We start from the raw sequence: 19,733 nt of genomic DNA on the forward strand, positions 1-19,733 counted from the left end.
ACCTTTGCTTTCCAGGGGAATTTCGAGCATTTTTTTGCGGAAATCTTGAAAGAAATTAGTAAAGCTCTCGACATCATTACTTATCAGACGAGTGGTTTCTTTGTGCTTAGATCATGATATCTGGCGTCATTCATAGGAAGGTGTTCTCTTGAACTGATTACTCATCCAGCCATGTCATAGAAATCAAATAACCAGCAAGTTTCCAATCACCCAGCAATACTGAATTGACTATTGAGACAAATTATGTAATATTTTTATATTTGCATAATGGTTTGGCCTGGTAGCATCACATCCTTTTTTTGTAAATCTTACTAAAATGTTTTACATGTGATCAGGCTCTGGAAATGTCAGAATGTTGAATCATTGGTATGCCATCTGGTTATTCATTATGCAAAATTTGCATGGGTGTCCTTGTCAATGTATATTGAATATGATTATAACCATGGAGGAGGAAAGCAGATGTGAACTATCGTTAGATACTGGGTTTCAGCTGGACTTTCATTTACTCTTTCAATATTATTATTTAAATAAATCATGTACCCAAAAAAAATAAAAAAAATCCTGGAACAAGTCTATCACAGCTATAATCAGACAAACTCTGGAGTCTGTTGTGGTATTAATACCATTAATAAGAACATGTATTTAATAAAATCATAATACCAGTAAAGTAGTTCATAGATATATGCAAATATTTGCATTATAGATACTTCTGTCAAACAGCAAATTTTTGCCATAGACAATGTTTTTATTAGACCAAATAGTTATGAGATCATCTCGTTACTGGCTTGTGGGATACATTGATTCTGTTATGTGTAGGTGTAACAGAATTGTAATATACCTAAAGTGATTGTAAGAATATCACTTCTGGTGAAATATCAAGTAGAAAGTACAGTTGCAATTAGTGAAAGCAAACATTAGGCCTACAGTTTTATTGGTTTTTTTATATATATAGCGCACAATCATTGTCAATGTCATCATCATTACCATAGCCTGTATTTTTCTGACTTAGCTGACTGAATGTAAAGGTATGTGTTGTGTTTTTAAACCTACAGCTCTATGACCTAATGACTGCAAGAGGGGCAGCATTGTTGGGAGCTTGAATCCCGCCTCTGCTCTGTGTGTGTGGACTTCCGATGTTCTCCCACCAGTTAAACAGAACAGTCTCCAGATCAGGGATTATCAAATTTTTTGATCAAAGATCTACATCAGATTTTCGTTTAAAGTCAGAGGTCCAGAACAATTTTCAACAACAAAACAACATTTTGTGAACTAAAATGAATTGACAATGACTTTCGATATAGGCGTCAATGTATAACCATAATGTGGTGGGATTATGATGAGTTATGTGTGTGCAAAATATAGTGGTTCTGCATTTAGTTTTTGCATTTCACACCACATTAAGCCTTTTTTATGTTAACCGTATAGATTCATAAGGTGCATTATCGGCTGGGTCTGGATTAACATGCAGTTCAGTCCACAACCAGATCTTGGTCCAGACGTTGAGAACCCCTGCTCTAAACTGAGCATTGTATATGACTATGAGCGTGCATGTGTTTGTGCAGGTACCCTGTGATGGATTGGCATCCCCTGCAGGGTGAACCCCAGCCTTGTGCCCTTTGCTGTCTGGGATATACTGTACTGAGATGAACACGAAAAATTCTCGTTAATCAACCCCTTTAGTTGTTCAAACACTTACACTTGTTCTGCAGAAATTGACAATAGCTGTCAGACATTCTCGAAAAAGGTTCTGTTCTAATCATTCCTGCTACCCTCTCTCATACTGTACACCCGCTTTCCCCCATCGCAGCTAAATGAGCTGACATGAAGCCCTTGACTTGAAGAAACCCAATTTACAGAGCTGACTTACCCGTTAGGTAGCTGACAGACTGCTTGTGTTTGACAGGGCACTTTTGGGTGTGACTATAAAGGGATTCACTTCACTGAGGCTTTCTCAGAAGCAACTAATTGGCCCCTGAGTCAAAGCATGTTGATGGAAATGCTTTATTCTTTTTGTTAATTACACTACAGTAGAGAGGTTGTGTTTTTGTATTTTTGCACCCAAGTATAAATGTAGCTAATGGTCGCTGCTTTTAGAAGTGATGCATTGCAGGCAGTTAGTCTAAAAAGCAACACAAATGTCTCCTGAAAATTCAAAGTGAAAGAAAAGCACAGAATGTATTTGTTATACAGATTAGATACAGAGTACAAATTTCTTTTTGTGATTTTAGCCAAGTATAATGGAGACGTATAAAAGTAAGGTTCATTTGCAGTGTATTTTGGGGTTGTATGTTTTATTACTTTTTATCAATTGTTGTACAAAAAGTGCCATATATTTGTTGTTCATTGATGTTTACTTATACCTAATTTAAATTCATTCTCTTCTGTACCATAAGCTTTTACCCATCAACCATTGTGGATTTCACCATCTTTTTTTTCCCTTAAACAAAAACTACATATAAAGAATTTGCCTTTTCAGTTGCTCAGCTGTCAAACTGTGGGGTTATCCAGAAAACCCCTGTGACCTCACTGTTTATGCCTCAAAGGAGAAATATGAGAAAAAAATGTAGCCATGGGAACAGCATTATCTATGTAGCTGGAAGGAGTGTAAACATAAAATGGCCCTTTATAACAGCTCTGGATGCCGTGGGAATATCGGAGCAGTTTGAAAGTTTGACTTGTCTATGTGTTGCATTTTAAAATGCAACGACTATATTCTGAATCAGGATGATACAGCAGTTGAATGGAGTTAATCTGTTTAACACCCTTAGTAATGCATCTTGAGAAGCACAGACCAGCAATCCATTGTACAATCCATGTAAAATGCAACAGACTTGGTAAAGCACTTTCTCTCTGTCGAGTAAATCCTGAAGCCAACTGCTCGATCATTGGCTGCATTGCCATTCTATCATAGTAAAATAAACGTAAGAAAATGCAACATGTTACATAAAGCAACATTAGAATAAGTATGTGCAGGTGTATGTAATAAATGGATTTCTATGGCAGCAGAAAAGGTATCATTCCCAAAATGTTATTGAAGAGACACTCCAGGTAAATTGTACTTAAGAAATGTTCTACAGCGATATCACTCTTTTCTGTTGGTCCCACTCTTCCTCTAGCTTTCCATTTCCGACTTGCACTGCATCTTTCAGGAACATGTTTTTAATATTTGTAACAGAATGTGTTATATCTACAAACTGTAATATGAAATAGCTTGTTCCTGGAGGACAGCTTGAGAACAAAGGGACTGTAATTACAGACAGCCAGCAGGAATGCATCTTCCCTTTAGTTTAGAATCATATGAAGTTCCTCCTATCAAGAAGAAAGGAAATATACCATGGTTGGGAATGTTTTGTGTATATATCACCTCTTTCATCTTTTCATTAAAAACTATTTTGCCATCTATTATACACTTTAATTTAGTCTAGGGATCATACTGGGTTTAAACTCTGCTCATTATATATTGTAACGGTCTGACAAATGTTTTTCCACCAAAAGTGACCTGGGTCATTCACTCTGTTAGAAAGTTTTATTATCATATCGCTTACTTCTCAGAAAAAGCTGTTTTTGTTTTGACTTAAACTGTGTGTTCGAAATGCAGTATAGACAAGGACAAAACAGAAATGGCACAGGAAGCTAGCCAGCAGAAAATATCATTTACATTGCCTATGATGGAGATGCTTAGTGTGTGTCTTCCCAAGTTTTGGCAGATCACAAAGGGACGAGAGTGATGGCAATTTCAAGTCCAAATATCTTGAGCTCAAAAAGTGCAGGCCTACAAACAATGTGGGTTCTTAATCTTTCTATCAATCAATCCTTCCTACTGTACTGTACGTGTTTGATTTATCTGTATATATAAGTCTGCTTGTACATTCCCTTGGCTGTTTTTCAATAATAATATTTCCTTGCATTTTTATAGGTAATCACCAACATAACTATAACCATCTGCCACTTACTAGTCCAACCTGTACACCTAAGAATGGTAAGAAAATAAGTTGACTGAATGATATTTTGTAAATTGGGATATAAGGTTAAAATAGCAGTGTGTTTATATTAAAATACTTGAATAGAAATACCTCAGTACCATGGTAGTTCTATTTTGCTTCATACTTTGCATGATGCCACTTTTACATCTCCCTGTATATAAATCTGTACACGTAACTTCACACGTACTGTGTACAGCATTACATTGCTTTTTTTTTAACTGTTATTTTGTAATTATATTGTACTTTTGTTTTAAAACTGATTCTGTTCTACATTGCTCTTATTTTGGTATTTCATTATTTGCATAGTCTCTGGAGTGTTTCAAAGCTACATGGTATACAGTACCTATTTAACTGTGCACAGTATGTGACAAATAAACCAAAAAAGGGAGAAAGGGTGTATCATTAACAGCCTGCTTTTTGATATTTCGTAAAAAAAAATTATTGAAAAAGAAATAAAGGATCCTTTATTATAAGAAATGCAAAACAGAACTGTCATTGTACTGAGGTATTTATATCAATTACTTTAATAGAAATTAACCAGAACATGCAAAAATATACACATTTGACTTGTCCAGCAGGCAGATCAAAATCGTTACAAAATTGTTACTTTTTTTTTTTTAAGTGAATGCATAACTTGCCGTATACATTAATGTAGAGTTTGTTTCACCTAAAAGCATTTATATTATCCAGATTTGGATTTTCTTTTCTAAAGGCATTGCATTTATAGAATTTAGAAGGAGACATAATTACATTTTATATTAGAACGAGATAACATCTAAAATTAGATTTGTAGCTTTTCAACAGTACCAATACAATGAGTGTGCAGTGTACATGAGAGCATGGTTGCTGTATGGTTTTTGAGTGTTGTAGAACCCACTGTAACATCTCTTGTATATTTGAAAGCCTTTCACCACATACTGCATATAGGTCTGATCCAGACTGTGATACACCTTTACTTGTCCCCCACAAAAAAAAAATCCAAAACTTAAATGCAGAATAACATGAATCGTAAAATACTGGATCTGAAATTCTTTACTGAAATCTTTCAAAACCCCACCTACTCCTCTGGTTTGTTTACATAATAAAATGGTTTGCAGTGTTGAAATTGCCACTGGCAATGTGTGATGGGTATCAAGTACAAACAACCTACATAATTTATAATATATACATTATATTGTTGTTTGACTTCTTGATATAATCTTTTTGGTAAGAACGTGCATCCTTATGCATTTATTTTGTATTGTGCTTTTCCTGATTAAATCAGCTTCATATGCTTAATTCAAGATTTCTTATTATGTAAATAACACCCTGTTTATTATGTAAAAAGCACCCTGTTATTATGATGAAAAAGAAAGGAAAAAAAACTATCACTAAATGTGATTAAGACAAGTTTCTTACAAACGTCTATTACCTTACAGACAGAAAAAGGCAATACAGTACTTCTGTAGTTTTTCTAGTTTACGAATTTAAACTGAGGAACAGTATCCTATAAAATAGTCCCCAAATCCCACTCCAATTGTATTTTTTATTTGTTTTCCATACTTTTACAATATATGCAGTCACAGTATCCTAAAGAATTGACTTTTTATGTTCAACAGTGGGCAGCACAAAATATGCACAGGCATTTTTCTGCCTGTTCTGATTTTCTTCACTGACTGTGGCAAATTACCTGAAGAACATTTTTCACCATAGAAGAATCATTATTAGTGCCAGTAGTAATTTATCTTTAATACGCATATAATGTTTCATAATTTTTTTACATTCAACTCGAATGCTTTTTTTAGCATTTGGCTGTGAAAAACAATATTGTTAATTAAAATGAATGCTTAATTAAAACACATGATTTAATTAAGCCAGAAGAAACTACAATATAAGAAATTTTTGATGAATTTCACATTTTCAACTTGGAGTATTATTTAATTTAATAATACATACAGTTAGCTAGCTGGTGGCACTGCCAGATCATAGCAGTAGGCTGGGGTTCCGATCCCACCCCTGCTTTCTGTGTGGCCTTGGCATGCTCTCCCTTGGCACGGTGTTCTCTGGGACACTCTGGCTACCTCCCGCAGCTCAAAGACATAACTGAACTGCTGTCTGTGAATTGCCCATGATGTGTGTGAATGTGTGTGTGTTTTTGTGCTCTGTGAAAGACTGAGTTCCCATTTCAGGCTTGTGCCCTATACTTCCCAGTCAGTCCATCCATGACCTGTACTGGATCAATGGCTAAGTGGCTGATAAAGTTAACAACTGAACGCCTGTAGCAGTCTCCCTCTTGTTGTGTGTGTGTGTGTGTGTGTGTGTGTGTGCGTGTGTTTGGATTAGATTTTACATTAGTAAAATAATTATTTAGACAAAATGATTACCTTGCTTACCTGTTTGGTTTTAGATTATAATGTAAAATACAAGCAAATGCAAATAAAATACAAATACAATATGATTGTTGGGTAAGCATTTGAGCTGATGGAATCTAACTATTCTAAATTATCTGCTAATCTCATTGTGGCGATTTGATCCATGAAAATCCATGAAAGTCCATGATACCTACATTTGGGGTCCCAGCATCCTAAGGATGTAAATAAGGTTAATGAAACTATTGGCCTAATACCCTCTAAAGGTCATGGCATTTCCAATCCACTCTGCGCATTTTCTGCTTGGATAAGAAACTGAAGTGCTGTACAGTAAAATGTTCTCCACTGTCATTTTTAGATTAAATTTTACTCTTAGCCTTGAGCGTCAAATGAGCTATTCCTAAGTAATTTTTAAAAGTATATGACAATATGCTTAGCCGCATCTACATTTCGTCGCACAAATCGAATACAATTGAAGTAAATTTTCTAAAGCACATTCATATTTCTAAAAAATAAAATGCCTCATTGTGAGCATTTCACCCAAAGAGTTCCAGGTATGAATAAATTCATCTGTTTTTTGAATCCAGAAATGAAGGATTTTAATCTAGCCAATTGTCCCCCACAAAACCAAAAAGACATGTGTCAATAATATGATACTACCGATGAATCATGGATTTCACTCACCGATACCAGGAACGTAAGGAAGGAGACACTGCTTCCCCTTTTCTACCATTGTTCTTTTTTTAGGTCTTGACGTAATAAGGATAGTAGTGGGTCCTCACAGTCCCATTTTTGTTCATAACCTTGACAGTTATTTATCTGCTGGGGGGTAAAGACTTTAATATGACACACTTTCAGCATGAAAATCAATTTGTAAAACATTTTAAGTGAATCACAGAGAGAAATTTCATTAAAATATTAATGGAATCCATGAAAAGTTATGGAAAATCGATTTAAGGAGGTTTTTTCCATTAAAAAAACTGACAAAAAAAAGAACCGTTGTGGAGAACTGTGGATAAAGTTTGATGTAACTGGTGTCTTTCCACTGAGAAACTACAAAGTATTTTTTGTGAAACCATGACAACAAAGTAATTCTGCAGGCTGCAGTTACCACAGAACCAGCACCGTAGGTACCAAAATCGTAAGCAATAACATTGAGGCGAACACTGAGGAAATCTGAAATAACTTCCATGTATATATAATAAACAACTAGTTAATTTTTTTTTTTTTAAATATTCTTGGGCTTGTTTGCTTGGAAAATAGTAAAAGCAGGTAAGGAAAACATAGAGGCATTATGTGCAGAATTAATGTTTGCCAGTGAATTTAGAAGATATCCTGGGTGATGTGGTATTTGAGTGTAATCGGTCCAGGGTGCCAGGATAAGGCAAGGGATGACTTTATTTTCAGATGTGCCATGAATTTAATGGATTTCCTGCGGCCACTGGCACGTAACCCACGCCTGTCCCTTTCGTTAATGCGCCTGGATGTCATATTCCCGTTTCTGCTGCACTCTGCCTGCTTTTAAACCCGCTTCACCTGAGCCCCGTCACCCACACCCCCTAATCTGTCCTATGTCTGAATGACGGACATTTGTCCTGCGGGGGTGGTGCCCCTCACCAATGTCACAACATGTCACGATGCTCCCCTGCTGAGCACAATGCATGAGGAAGACAGATGCAGGAAATAATCACATGTAAACCAAGTTTTCTGCATGTGGATGCCTTTTCTACCTGCCCCCCCATTGCCAAATGGCAGTGAATCCCTCACGTCCTGCCCTGCCCAGTCTTTCTAGGCATTGATTGTGATCTAATTGTGATCTTCTGTTCTCTTCTGTTTCCCTGCAGAGAGCACTCGGATGAACAGCATCCTTACCTCGCAGACAGAACCATATGATCTGTCCTTCTCGCGCTCGTTCCAGAGCCTGTCCCACCTGCCCCCCTCCTATGAGTCAGCAGTGAAATCAGACCTAAATAAATACTCCTCTCTCAAAAGATTAAGTAAGTGTGCCCTACCTTCATTTTACAAACTTTAATATATTATTTGATAATTATTCCTCAAATTTAAAAAATACACAGAAAAAACAACCAATATGCAATAATTAAGATTATAATAATGAAACTATTAATTTCTATGTCTACTACAAAATTCCACTATGTCTGTTACAAAAATTAACTGTAGTACCATATGATACAGTTCAATTTAGACATTGTTAATCATGAGGATATAACACAAAGTTATCCTTCAGTCCAAACTGATAAACATGCAATAAATTCAAACTTACTGCCAAAGTTTTGTGTGGTTTTGGATGATAAGTTCACATAAAATAAGCAGCACCAACCTTAGCTTCTACTAGGCAAACAAGCAATATATTAAAAGGTATTCGCCACAGCTTTTCTGCCGTTGTGCAAATGTAAGGGTGCTTATATAATTTTGGTGCTTTAAGATTCTGCAGCGTTTGTTTGTTTTGCTCAATATTATATATTCTGATTAGACATTTTTTCTCTTACTGCAATGCTTTATGGGAATCAATTTTGAAGTAACCTCTAGGTGGCTTTTATATCAAAAGGAAGGAGTTACAGTATATTTTAACAAAGTAACAATAATAGCAATATTTCTTCTGTCCAGAATTGTTAAATGAATGACAAAATGAAAAAAGACTGTTTATGAATTCATATAAAATCCATCCATCCATTAACTACCGCTTGTCCGGGGTTCGGGTCGCGGGAGTAACAGCTTCAGGAGAGATACCCAGACCTCCCTCTCCCCAGCTACCTCTACCAGCTCCTCGGGGAGGATGCCGAGGCGTTCCCAGGCCAACCGAGAGATATAATCCCTCCAGCGTGTCCTGGGTCTGCCCCGGGGCCTCCTCCCTGTAGGACATGCACGGAAGACCTCTCCGGGTAGCCGCCCAGGAGGCATCCGCACCAGATGTCCAAACCACCTCAACTGGCTCCTTTTGACGTGGAGAAGCAGCGGTTCTACTCTGAGACCCTCCCGGATATCCGAACTTCTCACCCTATCCCTAAGGGAGCGCCCAGACACCCTGCGGAGAAACCTCATTTCGGCCGCCTGTATTCACAATCTCATTCTTTCGGTCATTACCCATGGCTCATGACTATAGGTGAGGGTAGGGTCGAAGATGGACCAATAGATCGAGAGCTTTGCTTTCCGGCTCAGATCTTTCTTAGCCACGACGAACCAGTTAAGCGCCTGCAAATCTGTAGATGCCGCTCCGATTCGTCTGTCCAGCTTCCGATCTCGCCTACCCTCACTTGTGAACAAGACCCCAAGATACTTGAACTTCAGGCAGTACCTCTTCCCTGACCTGAAGTGGGCAATCCACCCGTTTCCGGCTGAGAACCATGGTCTCGGACTTGGAGGTGCTAATCCTCATCCCCGCCGCTTCGCACTCGGCTGCGAACCGCCCCAGAGCACACTGGAGATCCCCAGCAGATGAAGCCAACAGGACAACATCGTCCACAAAAAGCAGCTAGGCAATCCTGAGGCCACCAAACTGGACACCCTCAACACCCTGGCTGCATCTAGAAATCCTGTCCATAAATATTATAAACAGGAGCGATGACAAAGGGCAGCCCTGGCAGAGCCCAACCCGCACTGGGAACACGTCCGACTTATTACCGGCAATGCAGACCAAGCTTCTGCTTCGTTCATACAGGGACCGAATTGCCCACAACAGTGGACAATTCTGCAGCACCTCGGGGAACCCGGTTGTAAGCCTTTTCCAAATCCACAAAACACATGTAGACTGGATAGGCAAACTCCCAGGCCCCCTCCAGTACCCTTGCAAGGGTATAAAGCTGGTCCAGTGTTCCATGGCCAGGACGAAAACTGCATTGTTCCTCCTGAATCCAAGATTCGACTATCGATCTCACCCCCCTCTTCAGTACCCCGGAATAGACTTTCCCAGGAACGCTGAGAAGTGTGATCCTCCTGTAGTTGGAACACACCCTCCGGTCCCCCTTCTTAAAAAAGGGGAACAGCACCCCAGTCTGCCAATCCAACAGCACTGTCCGTCACCTCCACTCGCTGTTGAGAAGGCATGTCAGCCACGACAGCCCCACAACATCCAGAGCCTTCAGGTACGCTGGGCGGATCTCGTCCACCCCCGGGGCTCGGCCACCACGCAGCTCTTTAACCACCCTGGCCACCTCAGCCCCAGTGATGGGCAAGCCCCCCCCCAGCACCCTCGGATGATGTCCCCAGGTGAGGTCAACAGCACCCCTTCCCCACTATAAATAGTAGGAACCAGGAGCTGCTTCCCCCTCCTGATATTCTGGATGGTTTGCCAGAACCTTTTTGAGGCCGACCGAAAGTAACTTACCATGGCCTCACCAAACTCCTCCCACGCCCGGGTTTTTGCTTCTGTGACCACCCGAGCCGCGTTCCGCCTGGCCTGCCAGTACCCGTCAGCTGCCTCCGGAGACCCCCGGGCTAATAATTCCCGGTAAGCCTTCTTCTTCAGCTTCACGGCCCCCCTCACCTCTGGTGTCCACCATCGGGTACGAGGGTTATGGCCACGACTGGCACCGACCACCCTGCAGCCACAGCTCTGTACAGCCGCTTCCACAATGGAGGTCCGGAACAGTGTCCATTCAGACTCAATGTCCCCAACCTCCCCCGGCATGCAGTTGGAATTCTGCCGGAGGTGCGAGTTAAAGCTCTGGCGAACAGGAGCCTCTGCCAGACGTTCCCAGCAGACCCTCACTATGCGCTTGGGCCTACCAGGTCTGACCGGCTTCCTCCCCCGCCACCTGAGCCAACTCATCACCAGGTGGTGATCAGTTGACAGCTCTGCCCCTCTCTTTACCCGAGTGTCCAAGACAGAAGACCGCAGATCAGATGATACGATTATGAAATCAATCATCGACCTGTAGCCCCGGGCATGTTCGTACCATGTCCACTTATGGACACCCTTATGCTTCAATATGGTGTTTGTTATGGACAAACCATGCATTGCACAGAAGTCCAATAACAGAACACCACTCGGGTTCAGATGAGGGAGGCCGTTCCTTCCAATCACCCCCCTCCAGGTCACACTGTCATTGCTCACGTGAGCGTTGAAGTCCCCCAGCAAAACGATGGAATCCACTCATTGCGTGCTAACCAGAATACCACTAAGGGAATCCAAGAAGGTCAGGTACTCTGAACTGTCATTCTGTGTATAAGCGTAGATGACAGTCAGAGACCTATCTCCGACCCGAAGGCGCAGGGAAACAGCCCTCTCGTTCACCGGGGTAAACTCCGGTGTTAATGCACCGAGCTGTGGGGCCACCAGTAGCTCCACCCCAGCCTGGCATCACTCACCTGCTGCAACGCCAGAAGAAAAGAGCGTCCAGCCCCTCTCCAGGAGATTGGTTCTAGAACCCACGCTATGTGTTGAGGTGAGCCCGACTATATCTAGTCGATACCTCTCAACCTCACGCACAAGCTCAGGCTCCTTCCTCACCACAGAGGTGACATTCCATGTCCCGATAGGCAGTTTTGTCAGCCGGGGATCGGACCGCCAGGGCTTCCCTTGGCCACCACCCGATCCACAATGCACCGAACCCCTGACATTCCCCTTGCGGGTGGTGGGCCCACCCTACGAGCCAAGGCCCAGCCACAAAGCGCTCGCCAACGGGCCCCTCCCCCAGGCCTGGCTCCAGGGTGGGCCCCGGTGACCCTAGTCTGGGCGAGGGAAACGAGACTTTGATAAAATGCTTTATCATAGGGTTCTTTTGTCTGGCCCCTCCCCTGGGTCCTTTTTGCCTTGGGAGACCCTACCAGGGGCTATTGCCCCCGACAACATAGCCCCCAGGGTCACTGAGGCATGCAAACCTCTCCACCATGATAAGGTGGCAATCCAAGGAGATGTTCATATAAAATATACATTGTATATCTTACATTTATGTTTAGTTGTGTTACATTCTGAAAAGATCTGATCCTTTGCATGTATTCTTTCTAAATATCTCATGTTAGTTTATTAGGAGGAGAAGCAGCATTTCAATGCAAGCAGATTCATTTTGGTTGTAGAATGTGTCTGCGCTTACCTTTCTCAGAATGAGTTAAATGCGTTAACTTTGTTGTGGCATTTCTAGCTTTTTATACTGTATATAAAAGAGGGGCAGACCATTTTGAAGAGTCTTAATTGACAGCTCTTCAACACAAGCCTTCTTCACTTGCACGGTGACCGGTAAATACTCACCAACCCAATCACAAGGAAACATTTCTGGCAGCAGTTCCTTCTAAAGTCTCCTCCGGCGAACACCGTCAGAGCTGCACCATTTGTTTTGAAATCAAATCATTTGCAGTAGCAAATATCCAGCAGGCTAAGCTGCTTCTACTTCACTCTGGGTCAGTGTTTGATTGTACTTGGGAGTTGATACATTGTTCAAAACCACAATGTATTGTTTTTTATAAAACACAAAACCAGCCTAAGAAAAAGCCCTTCTTATACTGTATGAATGTGGCATACTGTCAATATAACATTGTTACATCCTGAATAGTATATTTCTCATGAAATATGATATTATGAAATTATCTAAGCAATAGTTGAATTATTAGAATTGTTAGAATCACATTTTATTCTTCGCACTATAGCCATAAAGTGGATGAGAGTGTAATTCTGGACTACAGTATGTTTTAATGCTCATGCTAAAAACAGAAAAATAATATTTTTGAGCAATTTATCATAACACACCTTATCTAAATCCGTTCCTGAAACCATATTATGATTGATGTTTTACAAGTAGACAGCATGTGATTAACATCCCTATTGGAGTATGCTGGCATTGTCAATCCGTGATCAATCCCGATAATGCACTTTCTGGTACGTGAGATATAGCTGACATACAGTGAAACGAATTATGAGTTTTCCAAGTGCACTGAGAATTTTTTAAACTGATACGATGCATTTTCAATCATGATTGAAAAAGGTCAAGACATGACATAGAATTACATACAAATGTATAGAAATAGTAATGCTTGGATTAACACAGAAAATTGTCAGAAATATCTTATTAAAAGTGTATCTTAAAAATGCATCTGACACATCCACATTGAATTACAAGTTAATAATGATGATACAGTTGTGAGAAAATGTCTTGTGTTGCACATGTGGCAGAAGGAAAGTAAAAAACTGGATTTTCAACAGAAAATCTAATAAAAAGAAGCGCTAACAGGATTTTAGCAATGCAATGTTGTGAAGGCTGCGAGCACATCTGGGAGGCACGCCAATCAATGAGCTGCTAACTAACGATCACATCATCAAAAATAATTAAAAGCAAATGATTAAAATGGTTGTGGCTCAAGTGTGAGCAGGTTGCAAATTAGGAGCTGAATACACTGAAGGAGATTTTCTGAGGTGTTCAGCGGATTCATACCTGAGCTCTAACAATGTTTCTTTGCACCATGTGGGTTTACGCAATTTAGTGACACTGTAGGGCATCCTATGACACTTAAATGTGTTTTTAAATAAATATAGAAAGACGACATGCATAATTACAGTACAACTGTACTTCGAAAGCACTTGATTCACATTCCTACCAACGTAATGATTCAGTGCTGGATTCAAACTGCTTGTTGCAACCTAAATCGACACACGGGCGTTCCTGACTGAGCTGTTTGCAGCCTCTTCTCACGCCTTAAACAATTGTCACAGCATAAGCATGAATTTTACACATTCCCTTGCTACATGTCACACCATGAACCTATCGTAATACTACAATGGGGAATATTCATTATTATGCACAGCCACATATCCAAAAGTGAAGCTGATTTTAACAATACTTATTCTATTATTTAATTGATTTATATAATATGGTGTGAACATGAATTTAATCAGTTTAAAATTGTAATGTTATATCTGGCATTGCCAGGAAAAATTACTTTATTGGCACTCATTCTATTAACATACAGGATAATACCAGTAAATATGGGCCAGTGTATAGCTTAGTGCAGGGTTAGGGCACTGTATCTGTGGTCAGGAGGTCTTTGGTTCAACTCCCATTGTTGCCAGAGTGACTCCTCTGTTGGGCCACTGAGCATGTCCCCTAATCCACATTTGCTGCAGGAGCTATCTGACCCTGCTTTATTGTATGCATGTCTCTTTGCATAAAAGTTTCTGGTAAATGAACAAAATGAAAAAAGGGAGGAGGCAGAATGCGTTACGTAGAGACAGTGTTTGTGTTTTAACTCGTGATGTGTCCCTCACCACAGCTGATAAAGATGTAGAGGAGTACTACTCCCGGAAAAGGCACCTGCCCGACTTGGCAGCTCGCGGGACGCTGCCCCTGCACGTGATTAAGATGAACCAGGAGCAGCAGGCTCCCCCGCAGCGCCAGCGGCCGCGGCGTGTGCAGAGGGCCATGTCGCAGGACCGGGTGCTTTCTCCGGAGAGGGGCCCCGTTCCCGACTACGACATGTCCCCCTACAATGTGTCCTCCTATGGTCGAATCCTGTCCGACGAGCAGCTCCTGTCCGCCGAGCGCCTCCAATCCCAGGACCCGCTCCTTTCACCGGACAAAATGATGTCACTGAAGCGCTCGAGCTTATGTGACAAATCCATGTCACGGGCTCTGTCGCACACCGATGTGTTCGTACCCACCACGCCCGTCATGGACCGGTACAAGATGACAAAAATGCACTCCCATCCCAGTGCCTCGAACAATGCGCACAACACGGTGACTGTGAACCAGACCGTTTCCAAGCGGCAGGCTTTCGCATCACGACGGACACACACAATGGAGCAACTACACTACATCCCCGGACATCACCACCACTACCGCACAGCAAGCAAGACCGAAGTAACTGTTTAACCTGAGGGACTTCAGTGTCACACGGGAATGGGAAACGCATTAGCGGCAGTAAATGCGATGACAACAGGATTATCCACACATGTGAACAATCCCAGCAAAATGTAAACCTAAGGCACCAACTATAATAGGACGAGCTGCATTTAAATCAGATAAACAAATTAAAAAAAAATAGTCTTTATTTTCAACACCAGCTTTCCAGAATAGCCGGTATAGAGATCATGATTTTTGTGCACAATTGCACATCAACCAGTACTTGTACACGAATGGGAAAGGATGCACAAGAAATGTCTGACACTTCATGTGTAGTTTAATCTTTGAGTGCAGTTTACAAAGGGCTTTTCATGTTGACACATATGGAGCGGTATCTCAGTGGTTATGTTATGACAGGAAACATGCTTAAGAGTGTGAAAGGAGAACGGTACTGTAATAACTTTATAAATATATAAATATATATACTATTTGTACTTCCAGTCCTATTTAGCTTTAGAGATTCTTTGTCAACTAAACTGGTGTTAGCACTTCAATTGGTGCCTCTCAAAACTGTACCATTTCAGTAATGAAGTGGATTCGTGGGTTAAAAAGCACAATAAATTCAAAATACCTTTTTACATTTCTTTTAAATTCTTCTTTTGGTAATGGCTAGCACGTATTAGCTTACTATATAAAAATGGTCAGTTTCTTTGCAGAGATTGTTGTAAATACGCTATACTAGGATCAGTCAATGGGTTGGTTGGCTTTTGTAAAAGAGTTTTTTTTTTTCCTTTTTTGTAGCAGTAGTAGTAGTGAAAGGTAATGACCGTAATTCCAGATTAGACAGGCCACTAAACAAAATGGACATAACTGAGTTGAATAATGTATGTTTGTCTATTTACATGTCTTTGTAGGATGAGAAGTGAATGATTGACCGAATATATACCACTGTTGATACCCGGCTTTAGACTGTGTCCCTGTGATTCAAAAGGCAGGTGAACATATTATGCTTAGTGCAGTAGCTTAAAAAAATAAACTAAAAAAAAAATCATAATTATTTTCACAGTATAACATATTCCTGTATGTCTTATATATGTATTTAGCCAGGAAAAGCTGCTTTCTTTTAACATATCAATAACTGTGTTGTTATATATAAGGTACTGCATATGTCAGAACTGGAAAATTATTGTTGTGTAATGGTTGAAGTGTTACAGCTGTCTTGACATAACTAAAACAATCAAATGAATATAATATTCAAATACTAGCAAAGAAAGGATTAAAACTGTGAATTGTTTGTCCAAATGTTTTAATTAAAGCAATGCCTTATATTATGAATCCTAAACTAATATCTTAATTTTATAATTATGCTTCAAATATGCTGAAACAATTTTCCCAATTGTGAAGAAATTTATCCTCCTATATCATTTCGTAACAGTGACACTAAGAGTATAAGCATTGTGTTCAGAGTATGACATGTGGATATGATATGAAATATATACCTCAAATTTTGAATTGAATGGTTCATTCCTGTTCATTCCAGTTTATTTAAATATTTATATGGAAAAAGTGAGAATATTTGCTATATTTGTACTGAATTCTCTTGAAGAACCATGAAGTTATGATGTAGTTCTTAATTTAAATCACAGTATATTATCAGTCCTATTGTATACCTGAGCCCAGTTAAAAAAGTGTCAAAATCCTCCTTGCTAAGTATTGGCTTTTTACAATTTAGAATAATATTTGGATGATTTTAACTTTTGAATTTGAAAAAGGAAAAACTGAGACACCAGTTAGTAGTTTCACAAATGATTCCTCTTCTTTCCACCTGTTCATCGAAGTGGTTTGTAAAGAGATAAGAAGTAACACTCACGTTTGTTTTTTCACATGAATTTGTGAAACTACAAAAATATTAAGTAAAAGTGGTTATTTATATTCCACATCTGATTAAATATTTCATGCTGATAACAACCAATAAATTCCCTGCCTTGTGCCATATGCTACTTTACTTTCTCAGAGAATTACTTTACACATCCAAACAGGTCTTTTCTCAGTTCAATTGTTGTCCTTTTCCTGATCTTTTTTTCTTAAAGGGATAGTTAGTCTAAAGATGGACAAAATAATCATACATAGTAAAACATTATAGAAAAGGATTTGTTCTATTTCTTTCACTCTTACTTGTTTATTAGTAAATTGTTTGTAGAAGACAATGCACCGCATAATTAAAATGTCTAGACACAGTAACTTGGCAGTCCAAGATGGTAATGGTGGATGAGTTTATATGAGAATATCCCTCTTTAAACATATGTTAATATCTAGCATTGATATCCCTCCAGTAAAAAGAAGCGCTTTTGTTCTAATGTAAAATTCAGTAACATCATTAAAGGACCCTTTTAAAACATATTGAATAAGCCATGCATTAAAAATTATATTAGTGGTTGTTGAGTTCAAACTAAAATGCGACAAAAAAATAATTTATTTGTGTTTATGTATAACTTCAGTTGAATATTTCCCTACATTCTGTATTTTGTTCATTAACCAATCCACTAGACCAGCATCTCACGTTCTTCTCCAAGCAAAAAAACTGTTAATGTGTGCTACACTCACCAGGGTCAGATATGCTGTGATATTCATATCAGTATATTTAAGAGTAAAATTATGTTTCCCTGCTTTGTGCTTTGTGTCTGAGGACAGACTGTAGGATTGATCGATAAATCTGCATTCATTACTAGTTTTTTTTTGTCTAAAATGTTGTGGTACCTATAAAAACATTATGCTCAAAACAATTTTCCACTGTAACACACTATTACTGCATGAATCCAAAAGTAAAATATACTTAAATAAAATAGATTTTTTTTTCTGATTCACTGTTGAGATAGACTTGCCCCATCTTTGACAGGATAACAAAACCAGGTATTAATGAATCCCAACACGGATTCTGCAAACTCCTAGTTAAGCTAACCTGCATACTTTAAAGCTACATTTTAATGAAAATGGCAATACGGTGTAGTTATGCAGGGTAAAAAAAGAATCATCCTAATATTTTACACTGAAATAAATCCCTGTCTTGTGAACCTATGAAAAGCCTAATGTTATACAATGAGGTATACAGCTTATTTAACATGTACTGTCTGTAATTAACCTCTTGGGCACTGTATAAATCTGCTTATCACATTTAAACTAATGCCCTTTAACTTAATTTTCAACAACTATGTTATAAACATAAATATAAATATATAATGTGCTATTCGCCGAACTTGTATGACACTTACAAAAAAATCTTCTGCTAAATATATTATGTATGTATTAAGTAAGGATTTACCGGTGAAATACAGCCTTAAACAATGTGCAAATGGAGTTACACTGTATACACATTGTCATATTCTATGACTTTCGAGGTTCCCTTACGAAAGTGTACAAAATTGTTTTATATATGAGACCCCAGATGAGGGATATGAACCTGATCTATCCCTACTGTACTTCAAGTACATTTGAGCCAATGACAACTTCATTTCATTCAAATCATTATCACTTGCAGTTAATTTTTGACAGTTATGTGCTCAGTTTTCATTAAAGGCATATGAGTCACTCCAGAAAGATCTATAACACAAGCACTTAAAAAAGATTTAAGAAGATGAACATCAAGTTACCACCACGGCAGTTAATGTTATGCTGTAGTTAAAATCTGAGTGGAGAGAGGCAGATATGAACAAGAGGAGACAAAAGCTCCTTTTTGTAGTCGTAGGAGAGGAACAAAAGAAAAGAACCTCCGGTGGTCCAAGGCCAAATGACTGCCCAACCCCCCAGGCGTGATAACTTTATGCAATATTCTGAAATACAAGTGTAGGTGTTGTTAGAACTGAAGATCAAAGTACATATCATACAAGCCTGTGCGCTACTCAGCTTGCCTTCCATATAAATTATAATAAACACATGTAAATACACAATAAAAGGAACAGCAACATGAACGGCCTTGCTGGCATGAGGCACAATAACAGCTCTGCTGCACTTTGACATAGATGTTACATGTATGTTACATGTATTGGTTAGATGAAACACCATTATTCCGTGTTCTCAGGTACTTCCTGTAAGTCCTCACCTGATGAATGAATTGACAATGACACATGGTTCATCAAACCATTCAGTGGGAGCATCTTGGGTAGATAGGGTGCATTATTACGCTAGAAGATTCTAACCCCATTACGACTGAAATGTTTCACCACGTAATGAATGTGATTGCTTGGAATGGCTTTGTCGGCTGGTACATACAGTGGGTGGACAAAAAAAGGTTGAACGGCAATTACCAACAAATGAGCACTTTGATATGTGTGTTTCATACAACATGGAACACCCAAAAAGACGATGTTGCTGGTTCCCAAACAGCAAGTGTATTGGTCACCCTCAGATTATTTAATGTCAAGTCGAATTTAAGTAATGTTGAGCATGTGACAAAGCTGGAATTTATGGCAGTGCTGCCATTCAGAAACTACTACCATCCCAAGGCTAACGTAAAAAGATGCATGGCTTAGTGTAAGGGGCACAAAAGATGGACTCTTGAGCAATGGAAAAAAAATTATTCAAAGGGACTTGGCTCTTCATAAAGCAAACTCCTCAGGAGG

At 39.3% G+C, this 19,733-nt stretch overlaps 1 protein-coding gene across 4 annotated transcripts in view; it reads left to right on the forward strand.

Moving 5' to 3' along the window:
- The window catches only part of shisa6 (shisa family member 6), a 72,502-nt gene extending 55,385 nt beyond the window's left edge, over window positions 1-17,117 (forward strand). For 2 of the 4 annotated variants that reach the window (XM_023837273.2, XM_023837274.2), the window contains 3 exons: window positions 3,917-3,979; window positions 8,176-8,328; window positions 14,549-17,117. In XM_023837273.2, coding sequence (XP_023693041.1) covers window positions 3,917-3,979; window positions 8,176-8,328; window positions 14,549-15,147 — 815 coding nt within the window. In that variant the 3' untranslated portion in view covers window positions 15,148-17,117. The remainder of the gene's footprint in view (window positions 1-3,916; window positions 3,980-8,175; window positions 8,329-14,548) is intronic. The other 2 variants (XM_023837275.2, XM_023837276.2) reach the window with 1 other exon arrangement.
- The last annotated feature ends 2,616 nt before the right edge of the window (window positions 17,118-19,733 follow it).

Source organism: Paramormyrops kingsleyae, chromosome 5, assembly GCF_048594095.1.
Source record: "Paramormyrops kingsleyae isolate MSU_618 chromosome 5, PKINGS_0.4, whole genome shotgun sequence".
Lineage (NCBI taxonomy): Eukaryota > Metazoa > Chordata > Actinopteri > Osteoglossiformes > Mormyridae > Paramormyrops > Paramormyrops kingsleyae.